This window comes from Vipera berus (genome assembly GCF_964194415.1).
Source record: "Vipera berus genome assembly, chromosome: 3".
NCBI classification, from domain to species: Eukaryota; Metazoa; Chordata; class Lepidosauria; order Squamata; family Viperidae; genus Vipera; species Vipera berus.
Window position 1 is genome coordinate 28,592,532 of NC_138204.1, and position 25,785 is coordinate 28,618,316.

The window sequence follows — 25,785 nt, forward strand, 5'->3', positions numbered from 1 at the left end:
TGAGATAAACAACATATATACCAGGGTTTTTTTTAAAAAAAATCACGGCTAGCATCTATGTTGAAAAAGAAAACAGAATAAATAAGCATTTTTTTAAAAAAGAAATGAAGGTGGTTGTTACAATTCTTTCATCTGCCATGAGGCTATGCGAGACCACAGTATCTGTTGAACCAAAATTCAGTGTAATATATGGCTGGATAGTGCAGCCTGCATACTTTTATTATATCCAATGAGTTTTTGATCTTGGGCTAATATCTACAAATGGGACACATGAGTCACTTTACACTGTTAGGAAGAAAATGAAATCATATATCTTACCCACTAGGTGACCTTTGAATCCCTATAAGTGACACACATTTCAGAATCTTACATTTCTACAAATCCAACCTTTTCTTATTGATAGCTTTTATAATAGAACAATGCTGTGCTGCAGTCTATTATCAGCTTGACTCAATCCACTGCAGGATGAATGTCTCTTCAATTAAAGTTATAAACCATAATCTAGTAGGCTAATCCAGTGTAGGTTGGCAGAGAGCTGTTGTTTTGATTTCCTTCTCTTAAGACTGAGAGAGGAAGTAACTGACCTCAAATCACCCAACTGGCTTCTGTTCCTAAAAAACAACTATTCATGTAGTTGATAGGTGGTAAAATATGTAGTACCCAGTGCTCTTGATCTAAACTGGAATTTTAGCAATACACACACTAAGCTTAAGTAATTCATTTGGGAGGAAATTTCAGAGAAGGAAATTAACATGAGTTAGGGATACTCTTTTCATGAACATGTTATACTTACTTAGACTTTTCTCCTCTCTTTGTGTGGCAGCAGTGGAATGGAAGAGACACAGCATTAATGGTCACCAGAGTTGTCAATCATAGACGGTTTTCTGCTACTGTCAGTGTAGCTGATACATCCCAACGCAGTATCAGTAAATACCGATGTGTAATCCGTTCTGATGGTGGTTCAGGAGTTTCAAACTATGCAGAATTAATAGTGAAAGGTAAGTGACAAATGCTAGTTCGGTTTTTATCCATGAATTCTAGTCACTTGACATGAAGAAAAATAAAGCAGTAAAGATTATTATACAATTATTTACAACAATAATTAATAAATTATTAATTTATTAAATATTGATAAAATTTTAAAAAATAGTAGTAAAAATTAAAATCAAACTTGTATTTTTAAAAACGGTATGGCTTTAATAACATAAATTGAAGTTGTACTTTTATGATATTGCTCATAACAAAGATAAGAAAAATCTTCAAACAGTTTTGAGTATTCCTACCACATGTTGCATTCATAAAGCTTTCATGGATCATGTTTTATGAAATATATTTATGTGACAGATGTATTATATATCATACAACTTTTCTGTTCACATAGCTACTCTTCTGGTAACTAATAATTCATAAATCTATTGCAAAGTTAATTCCTGTTTTCAGAATTTCTGTCAGAATTGTAGTGTCTGAGACAATCACAAATGAATGTGGAAGATGTATTAAATGTTATTCTGGAATTTGAAGACAATTTAGTCTAATACTAGTTCAATATTAAAAGATACAAAATTCTTAAGAAGTATTAGATTCTATTTATGCTGTAAAAAAATTGGAATCCGCTATTCAGCTTGGACTAGAAATCTTAGTCTTAGTCTTCGGTTTTGGAGGCGAAGAGAAAAAGAAGAACAAAACAGCATCCAATGAATCCTTAAATTCTAATACTTCATTCCCTAAAATTAAGATTTGTATTCTAATCTCATTGTTATTCCCATAATTTTTGTGAATGAAGAATTATTCATGAATTTCCCTTGGCTTCAATTCTCTCCCCTTCCCAATTTATCAACAGTGCATTTTTAATCATTTTTCTATGATTTACCCCATTCCTCAAAAGGTTGGTGCAAATAATTCATTGCATTTTCATGTGCATTTATGTTTTCATTACTAAAAGTTCCTTTTCTAAGTTTTTTTCCCCAGAATCATAGTTTTGATGGGATCCATACTCTAATATTGACATTTTAGTTGCACACTGTCAAATCATTGAAAAAATGTTTATTTTGGTATGATTATGCATTTCAATTATTCATACAATTTAGAACATTAACAACATATAAGGATAATAATCATATATACACACTCAAAGAAGACTGAAGACTCTATAGCTAGTCACATCATGTGATCATGTAAGCCGTGGTGGTGCAGTGGTTAGAATTCAGTATTGCAGACTAATTCTGCTGACTGCTAGGAGTTTGATTCTGACTGGCTCAAGTTTTGACTCAGTTTTCCATCCTTCCAAGGTTGGTAAAACAAGGATCCAGATTGTTGGGGGCAATATGCTGACCCTGTAAACTGCTTAGAACAGACATGTCAAACTTGTGACCTCATGTGACATCATGTGTCATATTGGAGCTTTTTCTCCATTTCTGGCAACGGGGTGGGTGCGGCTTCCACGTGACGCATCAGGCCTGCGGGACAGCAGTTTGACACCCCTGGCTTAGAGAGTGGTGTAAAGGTCTATGAAGTGGTATATTAATTATACTTCATTATACTTAATTTTGTTGTGAGTTACACAATGACAATAAAGAGCCTTGGTGGAGCAGTGGGCTAATGCCTCCTTAAGTAACACCAGCTGCCTGCAAATTAGTGCAGGTTCGCATCCCACCAGGCTCAAGGTTGACTCAGCCTTCCATCCTTCCGAGGTAGGTAAAATGAGGACCCAGATTGTTGGGGGCAATTAAGCTGACTTTGTAATAATGCCACTTGGGGTGTGTGTAAAAGCCCTAATAAGCAGGCATATACATAGAATGAAGGCTACTGCTAAGCTTGTAAGCCGCCCTGAGTCTTCGGAGAAGGGCGGGATATAAATGGAATTAAAATAAATAAAAAAATAAAAATATTCTATTCTATTCTATTCTATTCTATTCTATTCTATTCTATTCTATTCTATTCTATTCTATTCTATTCTATTCTATTCTATTCTATTCTATTCTATTCAAGTTTAAGTGCTATTGCTATCACTTTTAAACTGAATACTGTGAATTTAAAATTGCTTAAAACCATTCATGGAGCATGTGTGAAAGAAGAAAAGCCAACTTTTCTGAATAGCAAAAGAAATCTATAGCTGGATAAATAAAACATAAATATTACAGTGGCTGTTATATTGTAATTCAAGGTGTAAACACTAATGAGTGACCCAAACAAGACAATGTTGGAAATAAAGGGATGGTGAGGTAATGAAGATAAACTTTGGTTGTTGACTCCTATTATTTTTTTTTGTTTTCAACTGATAAGATAAATGTATGACAGCCTCTTATGAGGTTAACTTAATGAGCTGTTGATGTTCTTTTGAAGTATTATGGATCAGTGCTTCTCAAAAGTTCTGCATAATTTAGTCTGGACACTATCAAATTTGCAGCATTTTCCAGCAGCTAAAATGAAGTCAATTTGGAAAGCTTCATTCCCAAAATGATTTTTATTGAATTATTGACAGTGAGAACAATTAATCAGTGGAATGGCTTACTTTCAGAAGTTGTGGGTACTCCATCACTGGGAGCTTTTAAAAAGAGACTGGACAGCCATTTGTCTGAAATAGTATAGAATCTTTAGTGTGATCAGAGGATTGGACTAAAATACCTCCAAGATCTCTTTCAAATCTGTTATTCTGTTCTATTCTGGATTGGTTATACAATTCAGTACCTGAATCCCAGCTCAGCTAAGTAGCTAATTGCTAAGCCTAATGAACACAAGCCTAAAACTTGGGTTTGAATTCAGAAAGGTATATGGGATTGAAGATGTGCCTTGTCTTCTGCCAGTCTATGACAAAAATTCCATTTCAAAAAGCATCCCAGAGGAGAAATCTATCTGACTAAGGGGAAACAAAAGTTATGCAGAATGAATGTAGATGCCAAAATACTGACAATTACACCAAATATAAAAACCTGAAGCCATCCTTTAAAAAAAAAGATTGTAAATCCACTAAACACATGTTAATGGCTTAATTATTTTTATTTGATTTAATTTGTTTACTTCATTTGTATCATGTGCTCAAAACAAAATTTCTGAAAGAAGAATATGCTGCCAGACAAGGAACCAATAACAAAGGCAATGCAATTTCCCAAAAGATGGCTAAGTGATTTTGTAATGGTAAAAACAATAAAGAGTAAAAGAGCACTAAATTGATTCAATATCAGTGTTTGTGCATTCATATTTACTGCCTCAGATTAATGGAGCACATATTGTTTCATTGTGTAACTTTTACATATGAGTGGAAGCCTGCTGTTTTGGCACAAAATGGCCTGCCCTGAGCATTTTGCTACAAACAGAGCTGTGTTATGATGCTCCCAGAACACACAAAAGTAATAATAATTCCATGCTTAAATGAGTCAGTTTTTAAGTTTTCCAACTCAGAATATTTGATAGTAAACATTTGCATACCTCTAATTAGATGAGACAGAGTCAAATCTAAAAAAGTCAAAGGACATATGTTTTCCACATTAGAATGAATTCATTCAAATCTCTGTGATAAATGCATGCATTTCATTGATTGGCTAATTGCATTTCAATTAACTCTAGAGACAAACATGTTTCATACATGCCTGCCTATCTATAATTTAGGAAAATTACATCATGCAACTAAAGAAGTAAAGTAGCACAATGAATATGTTCATCTCTAAGGAAATACAATATTTTTCTATTTTTATTATTCATTTAAATTTCAATGTGTGTATCATTCCAGTTGTTTTGATTGTTGTGAGCTGCACAGAGTTACATATGGGTGACTGTAGAAATTGAATAAGCAAATAAAAATAAATATATAAATAAATACATAATCCACATTGTTATTGGGAAAGTTCAATGAAGGATTATATAATTGTGAAATATGCTATTGTGTAATGTCTTTCAGTTAATGCATACTTAGAAGCTATAAAAGAGCAAAAATAAATATGAGAGTTTTTATTTCGGTTTAATTGTTCTTGGAATAGACACTTTCAGATTTTCACATTGTTACCTGTAGAAGTTGCTCCAATAAAAATCTCTCCTCTGTCTTCATTGGCCATATAAAGTACATGGTACAAAATATTGTTATAAACTTTGACAAACTCCCTTGACCTAACATTGATTTTGCAATAAAACTATGTTCACTTCTCACTGCAAAGCTTGTTTTGTTTTGGGTCCATTTTTTTCCTTTCTCTGTATGGTTCTGCACAGGAATACTGAAATGAAGTCTTGAATGAGTAAAAATTTAACTTTGCTGCTGTCATATTTAATGTTACATAAATATGAAGTAAATTGATAATATACTTGTTTGAATTCTGGTAATTTATGACTACATTAAAAGGAATGGTTGAGATAAAACATCACACCTCTACTCCACAAGCTGCATTGGCTTCCGGTTGCCCTCCAGGTGAGATTCAAGGTGCTGGTGATGACCTATAAAGCCCTAAATGGCTTGGGTCCGGGATATTTGAGGGAACACCTGCTGCCAGCATCAAGTTCCCTTCATCCTGTGCGCTCCCACAGGGAGGGCCTTCTCAGGGTGCTGCTGGTAAAAGACTGCCGGCGGATAACACCCAGGAGGAGGGCCTTCTCTGTGGGTGCACCTGCCCTTTGGAACCAGCTGCCTGTGGAGCTTAGGACTGCCCCCGACCTTCGTTCATTTTGCTGGGACCTGAAGACCTGGCTCTTTGAGCTTTCAGGCCCAGGCTGAGAGTTTTTAATTGAGGTTTTTATATTTTTCCAGGGATCAAATTTAATCATTTTAATTGTTTTTTTTTTAATTTTTGTATTGTATTGATGTTTTTAAACACCTTGTAAATCCCTGAGTCCTACGGGAAAAGGGCGGTATATAAATCTAACAAACTTAAACTTAACTTAAACAGCACAAATTCAGGTTTGCTAATCCCAGCAATTTAGATAATTATTGTATGTTTAATACCACTTCTTAAAATATATTCCTGTCAGGAATGTTACTCAATTTTATTCTAATTTTATTTTATTCAAATACATTTTATTCAAACTTGAGATTCACTGAATGATTCAAATTTATTCAAACCTGTTATTTCATTAGCTGAATTTTAAATAGTGCATATGTGCCCAAAATTTTAAAAAAAATGATCCTGAATGAATTAGATTTCATGATTATCCATTTTATCAAGTGGGATGGGTTGAAATTTAGCATCCATCCCATCTAAATAATTTGTTGTTGTTGTTAGTTGCGAAGTCGTGTCCGACCCATTGCGACCCTATGGACAATGTTCCTCCAGGCTTTCCTGTCCTCTACCATCTTCTGGAGTCCATTTAAGCTCATGCCTACTGCTTCAGTGACTCCATCCAGCCACCTCATTCTCTGTCGTCCCCTTCTTCTATTGCCCTCAATCTTTCCCAGCATTAGGCTCTTCTCCAGTGAGTCCTTCCTCCTCATTAGGTGGCCAAAGTATTTGAGTTTTAGCTTCAGGATCTGGCCTTCTAAAGAGCAGTCAGGGTTGATCTCCTCTAGGACTGACCGGTTTGATCGCCTTGCAGTCCAAGGGACTCGCAGGAGTCTTCTCCAGCACCAGAGTTCAAAGGCCTCAATTCTTTTGCGCTCAGCCTTTCTTATGGTCCAACTTTCACTGCCATACATTGCAACTGGGAAGACCATAGCCTTGACTATACGCACTTTTGTTGACAGGGTGATGTCTCTGCTTTTTAGTGTGCTGTCTAGATTTGCCATGGCTTTCCTCCTGAGGAGCAAGCGTCTTTTAATTTCTTGACTACAGTCCCCATCTGCAGTGATCTTGGAGCCCAGGAAAATAAAATCTGTCACTACCTCCATTTCTTCCCCATCTATTTGCCAGGAATTGAGAGGGCCGGATGCCATGATCTTGGTTTTCTTAATGTTTAGTTTCAACCCAACTTTTGCACTCTCCTTCTTCACTCGCAACAAGAGACTCTTCAGTTCCTCTTCACTTTCTGCCATTAGAGTGGTATCATCTGCATATCTTAGGTTGTTGATATTTCTTCCAGCAATCTTAATTCCAACTTTTGACTCCTCTAGCCCTGCCTTTCTCATGATGTGCTCTGCATATAAGTTAAATAGGCAAGGCGACAGTATACAGCCTTGCCGGACACCTTTCCCAATTTGGAACCAATCAGTGGTTCCGTGTCCAGTTCTCACTGTTGCTTCTTGGCCCGCATATAGGTTTCTCAAGAGACAAATAAGATGTTCTGGTACTCCCATCTCTTTAAGAACTTGCCACAGTTTGTTATGATCCACACAATCAAAGGCTTTAGCATAGTCAATGAAGAAGAAGTAGATGTTTTTCTGGAACTCTCTAGCTTTCTCCATGATCCAGCGTATGTTGGCTATTTGATCTCTAGTTCCTCTGCCTCTTCGAAATCCTGCCTGTACTTCTGGTAGTTCTCGATCCACATACTGCTGGAGTCTAGCTTGTAGGATTTTAAGCATAACTTTACTAGCATGAGAAATGAGTGCAATGGTGCGATAGTTTGAACATTCTTTGGCACTGCCTTTCTTTGGAATTGGAATGTAAACTGATCTAAATAATACTCCATCCTATATAAATAATAAGAGTTTTTCCCTTGGGGTAGACAGTTATAGCACTGAATTGAGAAACACTTGGTAAGTAGAAAATAAATGTATTTTATGATAAATTGCCCATGGTTGTGATGCACTATATAATGAAGTTCCTTCATCCTACCTCTGTATACTATATGGATAAAATGTGTGTATTTTACTGTGTGTTTCTGTGTCAGCTCTGTAAAAACTGTCCATAAATGCTAGATTATTCTTAATGTTATTCACATAGATAAGAAAGGCACTTTTGCTATTCTCTGACTGAATAGGGGATGGGGATGGGAACTTACATCATTTTCCCCTGCTCTGATTCTGTCATGATAAAAATGTGTTATAAATAGAGCTGGCTCTGTCTTTGAATTAATAGAGGAACAAAATAATTTTTAGAAGGGGCAGTCATATTTTTAATTCACTCATTCACATTAATTTTGATCATGTTCTAGTCTGGAGGATTAAGAAATGCAATAAATGGAAATAACCTGATTATCAAATGTTGGCTTGGCTCTGTTGTTTGTGTGCAAGGGTGTCCATGTATAAGTGAGAGTGAATAAATGGGAAAAAAATCTGAATTTGGAATGATTTGCAGTTATGCATGCATTTTCCATGTTATTGTTTTGCTTTACTTATATATTATGTTTATTTATTCATTTATATTCATAGATTAAATATATAGAGTAGCTAACAAAGAGGTTTAAATCATAAAACCAGAGACATCACTGGAAGCTACTCCAGTGCTGACCTGTATACCCTCAGGAGGGCACCTCCCTCCTCGTTACGACCTGCTGCCTTTTCCTCCAATCCCCTTAAGGACGGGCCCAATTGTTGGGACCCCGAGAGGTGGTTGGGCATAGATAGGGGCCTCTGGTGGAGATATATTAAGAGGCCCCTAATATGTTTTCTAGCCGGCTGTTTTAAAGGGTTAGGGAGGGGGGGAATGGTAAGGTTGGGAGGGAATTGGGGTGTACCCCACCAACCGGTCATCAGTCCAGGCCTGAAATGGTTCCCAGCGAGATGGGGTTGGGGTCTCCTGGTTTCCCTGGCATTGGGGTGGGGTTTCAAATCCCCACAATGATTGGGAACGGCAGCAGGTGGTTACACGGAGGGCCATATCAACACCTGGTATTGCGCCACCGCTGTCTTCAAGCGGTGGCGTGCTCCGACCCTCCAGTTGGTACCCATTTATCTGGGGGTGAGAGGGATCAGGCCCCTGAGCTCAGGCTGGTGTACTTTAATGCCAGATCCATTGTGAACAAGGCTCCCCTCATCTGTGATTTGATCGAGGAGGAACATGCGGATCTGGCATGCATTACAGAAACCTGGTTGGGCTCAGAGGGAGGTGTCCCTCTGACTGAGCTTTGCCCTCCAGGTTTCTCTGTGTTATATTGGCCACGGGCTCAGGGCAGGGCGGTGGGGTGGCGGTAGTTATACGGGAGACCTTATGTCCATGGGAGACCACTATTGTACAGATAGGCGGGAGTGAATCCCTCCTCCTGAGTTGTGGCCCTGGCTGGTATATGCAGCCCGGGAGGAGACACGAGGCTGGTTCCAGGCAGTAATAACTGCTTCTTTGAGGGAGGGTACCTTCCCTGCCACCTTGAAGGAGGTGGTGGTGAGGCCCCTCCTCAAGAAGCCTGCCCTGGACCCGGCTATTTTGAACAACTATCGTCCGGTCTCCAACCTTCGCTTTCTTGCGAAGGTGGTTGAGAGCGTGGTGGCACTTCAGCTCCCTCTGTTCCTGGAGGAAACTGATTATCTGGACCCATACCAATCGGGCTTCAGGACCGGGTACAGCACGGAGACGGCATTGGTTGCACTGGTGAATGATCTCTGCCGGGCTCGGGACAGGGGTTGTTCCTCTGTCCTAGTCCTATTAGACCTCTCAGCACCTGCCCTACGGAATCAACTGCCAACGGAACTCCGGACTGCCCCCAACCTTCGTTCATTTCGCCGGGACCTAAAAACCTGGCTCTTTGAGCTATCTGGTCTGGACTGAGGGGTTTAATGTTTTTAAATTGTGATTTTAATTTTTGCGGCTAGACTTAATTTAATTTAATTTTAATTTTATATTGTATTGTTTTTAAATTTTGCCTTGTAAACCGCCCTGAGTCCTTTGGGAGTAGGGCGGTATATAAACCGAATTAATAAATAAATAAATAAAAAATAAAAAAAAAACATAAGGCTACTTCTGATTTACTTTGGTCATGTTATATGTGCAAATTCATTGAAGAAGGCATTGATGCTAGGAATGTTTAGTAGACATAGAAGAAGGGGCAAGGAAAGGACGTGCTCGCTTGATAACATCAGATCTGATACAAAGTTGAACATCTGACAATTGAAAAAAACAAAACAAAAACACACCTATGCTGGACAGGGTAACATTGAGAGCACTTGCCTATAAAGTTGCCAAGAGTCAGACCTGACTAAATAGCTAAAATTACAACAATTCATAGATACTCAGTATTATGAATTGGCAAAGATAAGGAAAGTCATATCTAATGGTAATAATCATTTTCCCTGTCACTAGTCTGTTCACATCGGAAATAGCACAAATTTTTCGAGTTTTCTGAATATTATATACATTCCCTTCATTTTCTTGAGAGTAATATGCTGTCTTTTACTAGGACGGCTTTTTTTTTTCAAAAAAAAAATCTTGTGGTTTTTTTTTTCAAAATTATTTTGTTTTCATTAATAACAATTTTACTTTTATTTTTAGCAAGTTTAGACTTCTTGGGTAGAATCCAGCATAATAGGTTGGAAAAGATGTAGCTACATCTGGCAGCCAGAAACATTAGATACAGGTAGTTCCGTTTGGTAATATATCTTTCATTTGCATGGCATTATCATTTAATTATGAGTTGCAAATGGGGACCAACCTAATATTTCTATACTGCAGGCTTTTGAGGCTCTATATTAATAGGTAAAGCTTGACGTAAAACAATCAATAGTGGAAGGAGTCCTATAGAATCCTCCTGCAAATAGAGCAAGCAACAAAAGTAAGAAATACATTTTCTTAGAGATTTTGCAAATTTGTTTTTCAGAATATAATTTATAGACCATGTGATTAAAGAAAATTTAAGGGTATGGACAACAGTTGGACAAGATAGGAAGAACATAGATTTTAATTTAATTTTTTTAATTTTATTGAATTTATATACCGCCCTTTCCCGTAGGACTCAGAGAGGTTTACAGGACATAAAAAATGTCAATACAAAAATTAAGAACAATTAAAAAGATTAAACTAAATCCCTGAAAAATATAAAACATATAAAACCCCAGTCAAAACTCTAATTAAAACTCAGCCTGGGCCGGAAAGCTCGAAGAGCCAGGTCTTCAGGTCTCGGCGAAATGATCGAAGGTCAGGGGCAGTCCTAAGCTCCACGGGCAGCTGGTTCCAAAGGGCAGGCGCACCCACTGAGAAGGCCCTCCCCCTGGGTGTTATCCGCTGGCATTCTTTTACCGGCGGCACCCTGAGAAGGTCCTCCCTGTGGGAGCGCACAGGATGAAGGGAACTTGATGCCGGCAGCAGGTGTTCCCTCAGATATCCTGGACCCAAGCCATTTAGGGCTTTATAGGTCATCACCAGCACCTTGAATCTCACCTGGAGGGCAACTGGAAGCCAATGCAGCTCATGGAGCAGAGGTGGTACATGGGAGTAACAGGAAACCCCCATCACAACTCGCGCGGCTGCATTTTGCACCAGCTGAAGCCTCCGAGTGGTCCTCAAGGGCAGCCCCATGTAGAGAGCGTTGCAGTAGTCTAAACGGGAGGTCACGAGTGCATGAGTGACTGTGCGCAGGGCATCTCGGTCGAGGTAGGGTCGCAACTGGCACACCAGGCGAACCTGGGCAAAAGCCCCCCTGGTCTTCAAAACTGAGCCACGAATCCAGGAGGACATCCAAGTTGCGAGCCCTATCAACAGGGGGTAACACCTCACCCCCCATCGTTAATGATGGAATAGTCTGGTTAACCCGAGATGCCGGTATGCACAGCCACTCAGTCTTGGCAGGATTGAGACGAAGCCTGTTTCTCCCCATCCAGCGTACTGATGATAACCCACCCCAAAACCACAAATGATCTCAGGGGAGAGAGAACTGACCCCTGAGGGACTCCACAAACGAGAGGCCTTGGGGCGGATCTCTGTCCTCCCATCAACACCGACTGTGAGCGGCCCAGGAGATAGGAGGAGAACCACCGTAAAACGGTACCTCCCACTCCCAACCCCCTGATGGCTGCTTTGCATTGTGTGTCTATTCATTAATCCAGCTAGTTTATTCTTTTCTGCACTGAATTGTACTAGATATTTGTTCTTTATAAAACTGTTAACAGTAACCTATATTATCATACACAATAAAATATATAAAACTCTTTCAATCTTTTTTTTCATTTTCCTAATATCAGGGTTAGGGTTAACCTCTCTTTCCAGTTAAATTCAGCTTCTCTTTTTTTTCTGAATTATTGCTTTCAAATGTCGCTTATTCTCTTGCCTTCTGGCTATGACCACATTTCACTATGCAGAGTTTTGAGCTGATTTCTTTATTTCCAGTCCTATCTGGAGACTGACAGTAATTGCATCTAGAATCTGAATCATAGAAAAGAACTGGCTTTTTACTGAATTATGGCCAATAAAATATAAAAGTCTAACTGAAAAAAAAAGAAAATTAAACCTGGAACCTGCTGTATGCAAAGATTATTGCTCAACTACTAAAGTGTCATGGTCTCCAAAAAGAGAAATTCTAAACAGATAATTTCTGAGATATGTGTCATTGTTCTTCTAAGCTTTTACAATAGAAATTTGACTGATTTAATGGTCAAGAAATAAATGATGAGTAACGTTCAGCATTTGCAAAATGAGGCTTGAATATTGATCCCCTCCAAAAAAAGAAAAAAAAATGTGCCTTAATTGCACACATATTTCAGACAAAACTAATTGCTCAGTGTTAAAATATCTACCAGTTTCATCTGTGCTGAAAATGTTCAACAGTGCAAGTAGAATGGAGCTTGATTATATTCAATTGTAGTTTTTATTCCAACTGTGTTATTCACCCTAAGCCAATTTTCTCTTTCCCATGCCTTTAATTCTGCAAATGAGGTTATAAAAGCTTGTTAAATCTGTAGACTTATTTTTGTGGACTTCCTTTTTTTGGGGGAAAGTTAATTTATTAGTTATAGCTGCTATTCATTACTGTCATTGTCAGTTTATTTTCTGTTACAAATGTTATTGTTGCTTTTATGCTTTTTAAAACATTCAGGAATCAAAGTATTTCTTGCACTACTTTTAAAAGGCATGATTATGTTCTCTTAATTTATACTTAATTAGAAGTATACACACGTGTGCCACACAGACACAGACAGACAGACAGACAAACAGACACAAATACAGAGAGAGAGAGAGAGAGAGAGAGAGAGAGAGAATGAGAGAGACAGAGAGAGCGAGAGAGAGATTTCTTCCCCCCACCCCCATAGGTAAAGGTAAAGGTTCCCCCGCACGTGTGTGCTAGTCGTTTCCGACTCTAGGGGCCGGTGCTCATCTCCGTTTCAAAGCCAAAGAGCCAGTGCTTGTCCGAGGACGTCTCCGTGGTCATGTGGCCGGCATGACTAGACACCAAAGGCGAATGGAACGCTGTTACCTTCCCACCGTAGTGGTCCCTATTTTTCTACTTGCATTTTGACGTGCTTTCGAACTGCTAGGTTGGCAGAAGCTGGGATGAGTAACAGGCGCTCACTCTGCTACGCGGCACTCGGGATTCGACCCGCCAAACTGCCGACCTTCTGATCAACAAGCTCAGCATCCTAACCCACTGAGCCACCGCGTCCCTCCCACCCCCATAGGTCTTATCTAATTTATAATCCGCATGCAACCTATTGGCAAAATAAATTGAAAATGAAAATTGCTACCTTTAATGAAATAATAGTCAAGTAATCCACATCTACATATTTTTATTCTCATAAAACTATTACTCCTTTTACATGTTTGCTTATTTTTATTTTTCCTGTGGAGAATTGTGTTTGTCTAAATATATGCACACTATGTTTCTGAATGTACATTTTTGTCTGCATACAGACAGCTACAATTCATATATGCACAAACATACACTAGTTCAGCCAAATATGTTGATTTGGTCAAAAATAAATCATATACAAAAATATAATCAACAGAAAAATGTTTGCAGGAAATATTTATATGCTTTGGTTTGATCCAAAGGTGCTTTTTCAAGAGGCAACTGGACTTCCTTTGTTTTTCCTTGAAGTTGTTTTACTTCCCATCCAAAAAGCTTTTTCAGTGCTTTTGTCTGAGTTAATTCAAGATAGGCTTCTAATACTGAAGTATTAATGGAATCAGTCTAGCTCAGTGGTTAAGAACAGAACTGTTTGGGATAATAGATTGTTTAAAATCACCAGGGTTCTGTTCCAGTTAATATGTTTTGGAACTAAGATATGGATGATTCCCCTCTTTGCTCTACTTTCTTTTAAAAGTGTTTTTAAAATAGTTACTCCTAGCAAGCTCTAAAGAGTTGCTAGGTAGAGCTGGAAAAGCTGCTGCCTGAATCTACAGAAAGCTATTAACTATCATTCAGTGGACCATTAAACTGGATGGACCAGTGATGTAAATCAGCAAAGGCAGCTTCTTATGTTCCCTCCCTTGCCACATCTAAAATATAACCAAGGAAAGACAGCTACTAACCAACAGCCTGATTTTATTTTCTTTTTTCCTACAGCTATATTTTCTATAGTTCATTTCCAGCACTTATCTCAATGAAAGATGTAGGGGAGATATAGTAGAAGGAAAGAATTGTATGGTGCAAAAACAAAGTTTTAAGCCAGAGACGTTGATTTATTGTAAAGTTATCAAAAATTGCTAATAGCGAGGTATTCTCAGTTTTATGAGCTCCAAATGTTTCAGATGTGTGGGTTTCTCTCTTTCTCTCTCCTCAAATCTAAATTTAGTTGTGGCATAAGTATAGATCAAGAATTCAAACTGAAGATATAAGATTCAGAGTAAGTAAATTACTTATTGAAACTTCCAAGCCTCAGTAGCAAAAGCAAAATTTTTCTAACATATAGATAGCAATGATTGGGAAACATAACACAACAAGGTCCAAAATGCACTTTGATTTTATAATAGAAACATTTACTTTTAATAAAGTCTTTCTTTTCCACTTGCTTTCCAAGCCTTCCAGGCTTAGAATGACATCGAAGAATGACTACACACTTGATCTTATGGGATAGGATAGCTTGGCTACCTTTGATCACTGGGATTTTGGGGATGCTAAGAGAAGTTGTGTTACTTTTTGGCAAGCATGATTCTTACCTGGAAAAGATACCTACTGAGGTTGTGACAGTATTGCAGTTTTCTGGCAGTATTCTAACTTAGTTTAAAGAGGCAGCAGAATCAGGGTGACAATGAAGTGTAATGTCATAAAATAAGCCACAATAGATGTGACTTTTGTAACTTTGTCATCCTCATCCTTGTATTTGAAGTTGGCAAAGTTCTGGCTGTCTTTTTCAAATGTAAGTCTAGCAGACATTCTCTCATGTGTCAAGAGATTTAAAATTGCCCCAATCATACAGAATTTAAAAGCATGATCAGCACTGAGCTCATATTCAGAAGGCTGAAAGCTAAGGTGAGCTCCCAGTTCTGTTAGCAGAACCAACGCAGGCATATAATTTTTCATCAACAAAGGATAGAAACCATCATTAAAATGTATGGCTAGCAACATTAAAGAAGCTGAAAACTGAGAAAATGAATGAAGAAAGTAATTAGTCTTGCCACCTATGAGAAGCAAAGAGTTTAATGAGGTTTAAATAGGTTGACTAGTTATTCATCTCAATGACAGAGACAATGCTATTACTTCTTCCCAAAGTTACAACAATGATAATCATTTATGACAATTCTAAAAGCAGTTGAAAAAGGATCACATCTGTAAAATTATTTGAAAGGATACAAAATCTATAAAAAGCTCAAGAATACCTTAAAGCCTTCAAATTTGAGTTCTTATTTTGAAGGAGCCCCCAAGTTTCAGTCTCCAGATTTGCTTCAACTGAGTTATTTGTTTGAAGCATCATCAAATACAATCCTGGGTTGTATAAACAGAGGCATAGAATCAAGGTCATGTGAAGTCTAAGTACCACTTTATAAAACCCTAGTAAGACCACACCTGGAATACTGCAGCCAATTTTGGTCACCATATCACAAAAAAGATGTTGAAAGTTTGGAAAATATTCAGAGAAGTGCAACTAAGATGATTAAAGGCCTGGAGACTAAAACTTACAAAGAACGGCTATGGGACTAGGGTTTGGCTAGTCCAAAGAAAGAAGAAATAAGTGAGACATGATAGCAGTGTTCCAGTATCTGAGGGCTGCCACAAGGCAGAGGGGGCCAGGTTGTTTACCAAAGCACCAGAGGGAAGGACGAGAAACAATGGTTGGAAACTGATCAAAGACAGAAGCAACCTGGAATTAAGGAGAAACTTCCTGACAGTGAGGACAATCAACCAGTGGAACAGCTTACCCCCAGAAATCATGGGTGCTCCATCACTGGAGATTTTTTTAAGAAGGCTAGACACTTGTCTGAGATGGTATAGATTCTCCTGCTTGAGCAGGGGGCTGGACTAGAAGACAGCCAAGGTCTCTTCCATTCTATTCTATTCTACTCTGTTCTGTTCTGTTCTATTCTATATCAAACAATTCTTCAGATTTCTACACAGCCCTAGGTTATGCTATCAGTGGGTGTACATATGCCATCAGACACATATAATAAAAATGTTGTGGTGAGCATTTAGCAATTCTTGAACCATTAAAAAGCCTTGTCAAATAATTTTTGTTAGAGACCATGTCAAAGAAATGGCAAATCATTAAAAAAACCATACAACTGTTTAGTTCAACAGTGGGCCACAGTGACAGATCAAATTCGGGAGGTATACAGTATATTAAGACTGGAGGCCAATGGTCCTCATCTATTGTTGTTTCCTTGTAATAGTGATGGTTTTACCAAAAGACTGATAAGAAAACACATAGTGATTTGTATCTTAGATGTGTTACTTAGAACTGCCTATTTGTATGTAATGGATCAGTATACAATACAGATTTAAGCAAGTAATTAACCTAGTCATTAAAGGGTTATACTTGGATTGTATGTTGTATAAATATATAAAGGACAAATACACTTAACCTGTAGAGTCTCATGCTTGGCAGAACTACATAAAACATTCCAAGCATAAGATAAAATGAACGTATCCTTGGCAAACTCCAGGGAGATGACACTATTCAAAAGTAGTATGACTAATAGTGATTCATATTCTATATAAACCATCAAAAAATCTTATGAATTTTGATGAAGACCTATCTAGAAGTGTGCAGTATATTTGCTGGTATTGGACATTCACCAAAATATCTTTGAGAAAAGAAAAAAGAAAAGCCTACACCAAGATTGCAGAGAATAAATTTTCCAGGATTTAGAAGAGAATCAATTGTTTGATTTAGGTGTGGTAGGTAAACCCAACCGAGTGTGTATTTTATTTTAGATATGCTCAAAGGTTTGCTAAATTTATTTCAGAGTTGCTTTCCTATAGGCTTAAGTTTCCATTTTTTGATGATTCTACTCATACTTCATTAGTTTACACTTACTCTTTGAATCTAGTCCTTTTTCACAAAACCCAATACCACATTTCTCTTTGCTATTGTATGTCTTACTAAACTAAATACAATTTTGTACATGCATTGTTGTGACACTTTATGTCAGGACTGTAATCTGGTAAAATTACTCCATAGGTGTAGAACTCTGCAGATTATTCCAATTCTATGCTGCAATATTTTTATTAAAAAATGAATAGGTTTAAATATAAAATTCCATCCAATGTAAATATCGACATCAAATCTTCTTGATGCCTACAGAAGATTTGCTGTTTCAATCATCCATACCAGCATTCTTCTTGTAAAGGTAAAGGTTTTCCCCATCCAGTTGTGTCTGACTCTAGGGGGTGGTGTTTATCTCTATTTCTTAGCCAAGGGAGCCAGCATTGTCTGAAGATGCTTCCATGGTCATGTAGGCCATCATGGCTATACCCCAAGGTACACAGACCACTGTTACCTTCACACTGAAATGGTAGCTATTTATCTAGTTGCATTTCCATCCTTTTGAACTACTAGGTTAGCAGGAGCTGGGGAAAGAATGGGAGCAAACCCTGTCACATGTGTCACACAAAACTGCTAACCTTCTGGTTGACAAGCCCAGCATTTTTAATTGCTAGGCCACTGTGCCACCTACCCTTCTTGTACCTCCCCTCATTTCCCATCCTTGCTGTATTTTTCACCAGGCCCCTTCTGCAGTGTGTGTTCTCTTCCTGGTACCTCTGTGAGCCTTGTCCTCAAGTGCCAATATCACATCAATATCTTGCCTATCATTTTGCATCAGCATTTTCTCTTTTCTCTGAAGCTAGAATATGAAAGCCTATCATTGAATCATTAATGATTCCCAGGTTATTTACGGGAGTACCTTTTGCCGGCGTTAACTTCCCATCGTCCTGTGCGCTCCCACAGAGAGGGCCTCCTCAGGGTGCCATCAGTCAGGGAATGTGGACTGGTGGCCCCCAGGGGGAGAGCATTCTCTGTGGGCACACCTGCCCTCTGGAATCAGCTTCCTGTTGATTTCATTTTAATGTTTGTATATTATGTGTTGTTCATAGTGTTTTAATTGCCCTGTACACCGCCCCGAGTCCCTTGTGAGAGGGGCGGTATATAAATCCAAATAAAAAAAATAAAATAAATAAATAAATAAATAAATAAATAAATAAATAAATAAATAAATAAATAGCTATATCCCTTGCTTTGACTAACAAAAACAAATGGCCCCAAAAACATTCATGGCTCTATCATTGTTTTACCAAAAGTCAGCAATCAGCAATTTTATTGTATACTGCCCAGAGTTATATATGTGAGATGGATGGCTATAACAAGTTAATGAATGAATGAATGATACAAATCAGAAGATTTGCATGTCTGTTTGCTTTTCTTAGTTACCAAAATGCCTTTCTTTTCATTTCTCTTTCTTATTGTTAATAGAATTACCATACAGAAAGTTCTTTTTTCTTTCTCTTTCTTTCTTTTTCCCCCCTTCACAATATTTATTTATTTATTTATTTAGTTATATTTATATACCGCCCTTTCCCTGAGGACTCAGGGCGGTTTGCAGGGAATTAAAAAATCCAACATACAAAAGTTAAAACCGAATTAAAAAATATTAAATTGACCCTGTACACAATTAAAACCCCAATTAAAATTTCTCCTCAGCCTTGGCCCGAGAGCTCAAAGAGCCAGGTCTTCAGGCCCCGGCGGAATGATCGGAGGTCGGGAGCAGTCCTCAGCTCCACCGGCAGCTGGTTCCAGAGGGCAGGCGCTCCCACTGAGAAGGCCCTATCCCTGGGTGTCACCCGCCGGCAATCTCTCACCGGCGGAACCCTGAGCAGACCCTCCCTGTGGGAGCGCACTGGACGAAGGGCATTTGATGCCGGCAGCAGGTGTTCCCTCAAGTAACCCGGACCCAGGCCATGTAGGGCTTTATAGGTAATAACCAGCACCTTGAATTTCACCCGGAGGGCAACCGGAAGCCAATGCAGCTTGCGGAGTAGAGGTGTTACATGGGAGTATCGGGAGACTCCCATTACAACTCGCGCGGCCGCATTCTGCACCAGTTGAAGCCTCCGTGTGGTCTTCAAGGGCAGCCCCATGTAGAGAGCGTTACAGTAGTCCAAGCGGGAGGTCACAAGCGCATGAGTAACTGTGCGTAGGGTGTCTCGGTCCAGATAGGGACGCAACTGGCGCACCAGGCGAACCTGTGCAAAAGCCCCCCTGGTCACGGCTCCTATATGGTCTTCAAAATTGAGCCGTGAATCCAGGAGAATGCCCAGGTTGCGAGCCCTATCAACGGGGGGTAACACCTCACCCCCCATCATTAAGGATGGAATAACTTGGTTAACCCGAGATGCCGATATGCACAGCCACTCAGTCTTGGCAGGATTGAGACGAAGCCTGTTTCTCCCCATCCAGACCTGAACCGCCTCCAGGCACCGGGACATCACGGAGAGGGCATCACTGGGTTGGTCCGGGGTGGAAAGAAAAAGTTGGGTATCATCAGCGTACTGGTGATACCCCACCCCAAAACCACGAATGATCTCGCCCAGCGGCTTCATATAGATGTTGAACAGGAGGGGCGAGAGAACTGACCCCTGAGGAACTCCACAAATGAGAGACCTCGGGGCGGATCTCTGCCCTCCTATCAACACCGACTGCGAGCGGCCCTGGAGGTAGGAGGAGAACCACCGTAAAACGGTGCCTCCCACTCCCAGCCCCCTGAGACGCCGCAGCAAGATACCATGGTCGATGGTATCGAACGCCGCTGAGAGATCTAATAGGACCAGGACAGAGGAGCAACCCCTGTCCCTGGCCCTCCAGAGATCATTCACCAGCGCGACCAATGCCGTCTCCGTGCTGTGTCCGGGCCTGAAGCCCGATTGGTACGGGTCCAGATAATCAGTTTCCTCCAGGAACAGAGGGAGCTGATGCGCCACCACACTCTCAACAACCTTCGCCAGAAAGCGAAGGTTGGAGACTGGACGATAGTTGTTTAAAACAGCCGGGTCCAAAGCAGGCTTCTTGAGAAGGGGTCTCACCACCGCCTCCTTCAAGGCGGCAGGAAAGACACCCTCCTTCAAAGAAGCAGTTATTACTGCATGGAACCAGCCTCGTGTTCCCTCCCGAGCCGCATAAGCTAGCCAGGAGGGGCATGGATCCAACAAACAGGTGGTGGTGCTCAGTCTCCCCATGATCCTGTCCACATCATCAGGGGAAACAGGGTCGAACTCAGTCCAGATAACGTGCTCAAGACCGCCTGATTCCTCCACCTCAGACTCTGCCCAGTCAGAGTCCAAGCCGGTCCGGATCCGAGCGATTTTGTCCGCCAGATGATGACTAAACTCCTTGGCTCGTCCCTGCAAGGGATCCTCTCTCACCTCCTGGTTAAGGAGGGAGCGAGTCACCCTAAACAGGGTGGCCGGGCGATTATCTGCGGACGCGATAAGGGCGGCAAAGTAGTTAGACTTCGCCGTCCTTATCGCCGCAAGATAAGACCTTATAAAGGTTCTTAACTGCAATCGGTCGGATTCGGATCGGCTGGACCTCCAACCGCTCTCTAGACCTCGTCTCCGATGCTTCATCTCCCGGAGCTCCACAGAGAACCATGGGGCCCAGCGGGATCTGCGACGGGTCAGAGGTCGCATGGGTACAACACAGTCAAGTGCCCTGGCGGCAGCCGTTTCCCAGGCCTCCACCAGAGCATCGACTGGGCTGTGGGTAAGGGTGATAGGTATAGGCCCAAGCGCCCTCTGGAACCGGTCCGGGTCCATTAGGCGCCTGGGGCGGAACCACCTGGTCGGTTCTGCTGCCCAGCGGCGGGGGGTGGCATGACGGAAGACCAGCCTCAGGAGGTGATGATCTGTCCATGACAGAGGGGTGATGGACGGGGAGCCCCCTCCCAGATCATCCAACCACTGTCCAGACAGGAACACCAGGTCGAGAGTATGATCCCCCTCATGAGTCGGGCCCTCAATAACCTGGGTCAGGCCCATGGCTGTCATGGAGGCCATGAACTCCCGAGCTAACTCCGACGACCCTCCCAGTGATGGCAGGTTGAAGTCACCCAGGACTATAAGCCTGGGAAACTCCACCGCCAACCCTGAGAGGGTGTCGAGCAGCTCAGGCAGGGCTGTTGCCACACAGCTGGGCGCCAGGTATGTAAGCAACAAGCCCAACTGAACACGAGGACCACACCTCAAGAGGAGGGATTCACTCCCGGCCATCTGGACAATGGTGGCCTCCCGGGGACACAAAGTCTCCCGAATAACCACTGCCACCCCACCACCCCTGCCCTGAGCCCGTGGCTGGTGCAGCACCCGGAAACCCGGCGGGCATAACTCGGAGAGAGGCACCCCTCCCTCCGAGCCCAGCCAAGTCTCCGTGATGCACGCTAGATCCGCACATTCCTCCTCGATCAGATCACGGATGAGGGGAGCTTTGTTAACTACGGATCTAGCGTTAAAATAGACCAACCTGAGCTCAGGGACCTGATCACCCTCATCCCCGGGTAAGAGGGTGCTAACCGGAGGGTCGGAGTGCGCCACCGCTCGGAGATAGCGGGGGCGCGATCCCAGATGTTGATATGGCCCTCCGCGCAAACACCTGCTGCCATACCCTATCGCCGTGGGGATTCGATGCCCCACCCCCACATTCCCAGCGCCAGCAGCCACCTCCCCCGACCCCGTCCCGTCGGAACCTCTAACAGGTCCAGACTGAGTGCCGGTTACAGATTCCTTCCCCACCCTCCCCTTCCTCCCCCTCCCTAACCTCTTAAAATAACCGGCTAAGAATCTTATCAGGGGCCTCTTAGCGCGTCTTAACTCGAGGCCCCTGTCCAAGCCCAACCACCTCTCGGAGTCCCAAAGCTTGGACCCGTCATTAAGGGGAGTATGGAAACAGGCGACAGGTCGCGCCCATGAGGCAGGAACCGCCCTAAGGGCATACAAGTCCGCTTCGGAATAACGATAGATCATATTGCGCTCGAATAGTCTCTCAGGGCCGATGTTGCAAGTATATCCAGAGGATCGCTCGTTGATGGTACATAGATGGAGAATGAAAAAGTCCAGTGGGCGTATCTCTCAATCTGCAAAGCCATCTCAGCTCTCACCTGAGATGGAAATCCAAGAGACAACCTCAGCCGTCCTCTCACTCCGGCTGAGGCATCTAACTGGAGCAGAGAGAGAAAAGGGGAATCCAGAGCCAGGCCCGCCCCAACTGGTCTCTCACACCAGTGAGGTGGACGCTGACCAGTCCAAAACCGTCCTCCCACCACGGTTCGGTCCCGTCCACATTGGGCTATCAATAGGGAGATCTTAATTCCCATCAGGTACGGAGCCAGCCATAATGCCTGCCTGTCAACAAAAAAAAGTAAAGGACAGGCAGGCCAGGCCTCTGTCGATCCTCACACCGCCAATCAGCGCCGTCAGTCAATGCCCATCCGCCAGTCCAAACCATCTTCCAACGGAGGAAAGAGGTAGTCCCAGCAGCTATATTGAATCAAGAAGTTCGCTAGCATGTCCGCCGAGGCCGATGACCAGGCCCACAGTCTGCAACCACCATCCGGGAGGAGAAGGAGGCTCCGCACCGCAGAAAACGGTGCCAGCCAGCCGATGGTAATAGAAGAATCTCCGTCCGGTGGGATCATCGCCGCTGCCCCTCCGACAACAGAGGGTATCCACGGCGAGCAAGCAGAGGAAGGAAGACAGGCAAGGCGTCCCGGGCTTCCCGGCGCTGTAATAGTGCTCGGCGCCATAACGGAGCTCAGCAGGTCGGCAGGGAATTCTCAGCGCTGCTGAGAAAAGAGTTCTTTACCTGACTATTGGAGTTGTTTTGGTACATAAAAGTACTAATATTCATTACAAAAGGGATCTGTTTTACAGTCAGTATTTTTGACCTACATAGGTTACTTCATTGTTAATAGTATACAAACATGAATTCAAATTGGGGGCAGTAGTTAAAGGAAGAGGGGGCTGGAAGACAAAGTAACAAGTAACACTTTGGTTTGGTCACTGTGGAAAGTTAACAATTGATCAAAACCATTTCTTCAGCTTTGTGTTCACTGATTTCTTCTTTATTATTTTATAGTCAGTCATAGCATCCCAGTGGAGTGTGTGAAGATGAACCAGAATTTCTTATTAAAACCTGAGCTATTTTTTGCCCCACATACAACTCCAAGAAGTGTTACTTTTGCTCAGAAAGCACTGTGTTGTTTTTTTTTTTAAAACAAAAACTAAGACCAGAAAGGAGAGGGTGGATGTAGGGAAGCAAATATATGTAGGTTAAGGCAGAGATAAATGTAGGCTACCCATTTATGATACTGGAAGCTACTTGGAATTGCAAACTTACATTATTTATTTTTGGATTTGGATATTTGAAGCATTTCTCTTGTGATCTACACAGAGCAAAATATTAGGCACTGAGAATAAAAAAGATGCAGGTTTATTTCTAAACAGGTGAACTATTTCTATTGTATAAATTACCCTGATCATGCTTTTTTCACTGAGGTTATAAAAACTCACATTCGAGGTCTTGTTTCCATTGAATGGGAGACTTCTGAATATATAGATATGTAAGCCATATGAAATGTCTTATCTTATTGGTAAGCAACAAGTGTTTCATGTTTACATCACAGTGGAGATATATTGAAAAGTTGATTTACTTGTGTGTTCTCACCACATACCTAATATGTTAGATTAATGCAGGTTGAGTCTAGTAGTTAAAATATACAAAATCAGCTGAAGAAATTAATTTCAGGTAGGAATTTCATTAAGAACTATAGTCCTTTTGGGAAAGAAAATGTCTGTGTACATCATGTGGAGAAATGTCAGCCAGTCTGGGTTAAATTAATTTAATTGAAAGTAGTTTTCTCCTGTGATTCATCAATTTTCTCTTCATTTTATCTCTCCTAGTCAAAAGCAAGCAAATTCTTAAACGGCTTCCAAATATTGTATATTAAGTTTGACCAATTAGTATTTCACTCAAGATTTTCAGACGTGACTGTAACTTTACTTAATCAACAAATGCTTCCCCAGTTTGTTATACGAAGCATTAGGGAAAACTGTTTCATTTAGGTAAAAATTAGATTCCATATTTCAATAAGGTCAGGTTGAATATTATAATAGCATATTTTAATACAAGGCACTTTCCTATAAACTGATAAATGAAAGCACTAAACACCTCATTAAAATTATATTAACTTCATGAAACATTTTGGTGGCAGTGGTGTGGAGAAGAGAGAAATATTTAATAATATGTCCTTTTGTTTTCTTTAGTTCACATGTGAAATAAGAATATAAGAACTCAGGCAGTAATAAAATATGTTGTGGTCTTTTGAACTTTTTTAGTTACTTGATTGTATATTGAATGTATAATTTGTTTCAAGATGTTATTGTATATATTTATAGTTTTATAGTAAATAAATTATTTGGAAAGCAAATAATTCATTCTACTATTAAAAATAGATGTAGCCTTGGGAAAGCTTTTAGGCATGACATTGTTTCCAGATTTCTAGTAATAGCACTGCCAAAATACCTATTTTTGATATTCCAGCATATAGAAGAGAAGAAATTTTGTAATAATAACATGCTCTTGATTTTAAAACTGTATTACTGCTGTACTCTGTTGGTGGGAACCTGGGACCCTCTCTGAAAAATGCTTACTCATTAATAGGTTTGAGTTAGCATGCATATAGTTTTGTATTATCTATTTTGAAAACTCTCTAGTGGCTGCCAGTGAGCCTAATTCAAAGTATTATACTATGTTTGGCCTTTAAAATGCTGTTTATGACGTTACCGTTGCAGTGAATTTTTCCTCCCATATTAAAGGCCTAAAGGAAGACTTTGGTTCAGATTGTAGCTGGTGCTGGCTTTTTCCATTATGAGCTAGAGCTAGAGCTACAATGCCACCTCATGGAAAGGTTACATGGCATTTTTCAGAGGAATGTCAAATTCTTCCTTTCCTGAAAACATTTGAGTAGATGAGTTGTTTAATGTTGCCACCACTAGATTTTGTATAATTCTTAATTGTTTGAATTGGCATTACATATGGTTACAAAATATTCTTAGTAAAGAAATAATATGAGCAAGAATGCAGTTGAATCTGATTCAGTATAATATAACTTCTTTTGCACATTATGTTGCAGGTAGCAAATCCAGAATGTGAAGAATTGGAGAAGGATTTCACATATTTTATTCTGTCAGTTTAGTATTTATTGTATAAAAAACTGGATGGTTTCCCTCAGTAATGTTTGCATCACAAGCCCACACATTAATACATCATTGAATTCCTGATTTAAATCAAGTTGAAGACTGAATAGTAATCTGAATATTATGACTAGAATTTCAAAATGTTTAGATTCTATTTTGAAAAGCTTTTTTTGAGAGCTTAAACCACTCACTGCAAACTACTGAAAGACCTCAGATCATTGTGAAATCATTGAATGTAGCCAGCAAATACAGTGACACTATTATGCAGAGTAGTCAAAATGTAGGAAATGCAGGAAGCCAATTAAAAGTGTCATCTTAATAATACTGCATGGTGTGTTCAGGATATTATACCAAATACAATCTAAGGCGTGTTAGGCTTTAAGGACC

At 40.6% G+C, this 25,785-nt stretch overlaps 1 protein-coding gene across 1 annotated transcript in view; it reads left to right on the forward strand.

The window, feature by feature from the left end:
• The window catches only part of PTPRT (protein tyrosine phosphatase receptor type T), a gene marked incomplete at both ends in the record, with an annotated part of 698,891 nt that overhangs the window by 307,551 nt on the left and 365,555 nt on the right, over positions 1 to 25,785 (forward strand). Inside the window, one exon of the mRNA XM_081322609.1 lies at positions 824 to 998. Within this exon, the coding sequence (XP_081178735.1) occupies positions 824 to 998 (175 nt within the window). The remainder of the gene's footprint in view (positions 1 to 823; positions 999 to 25,785) is intronic.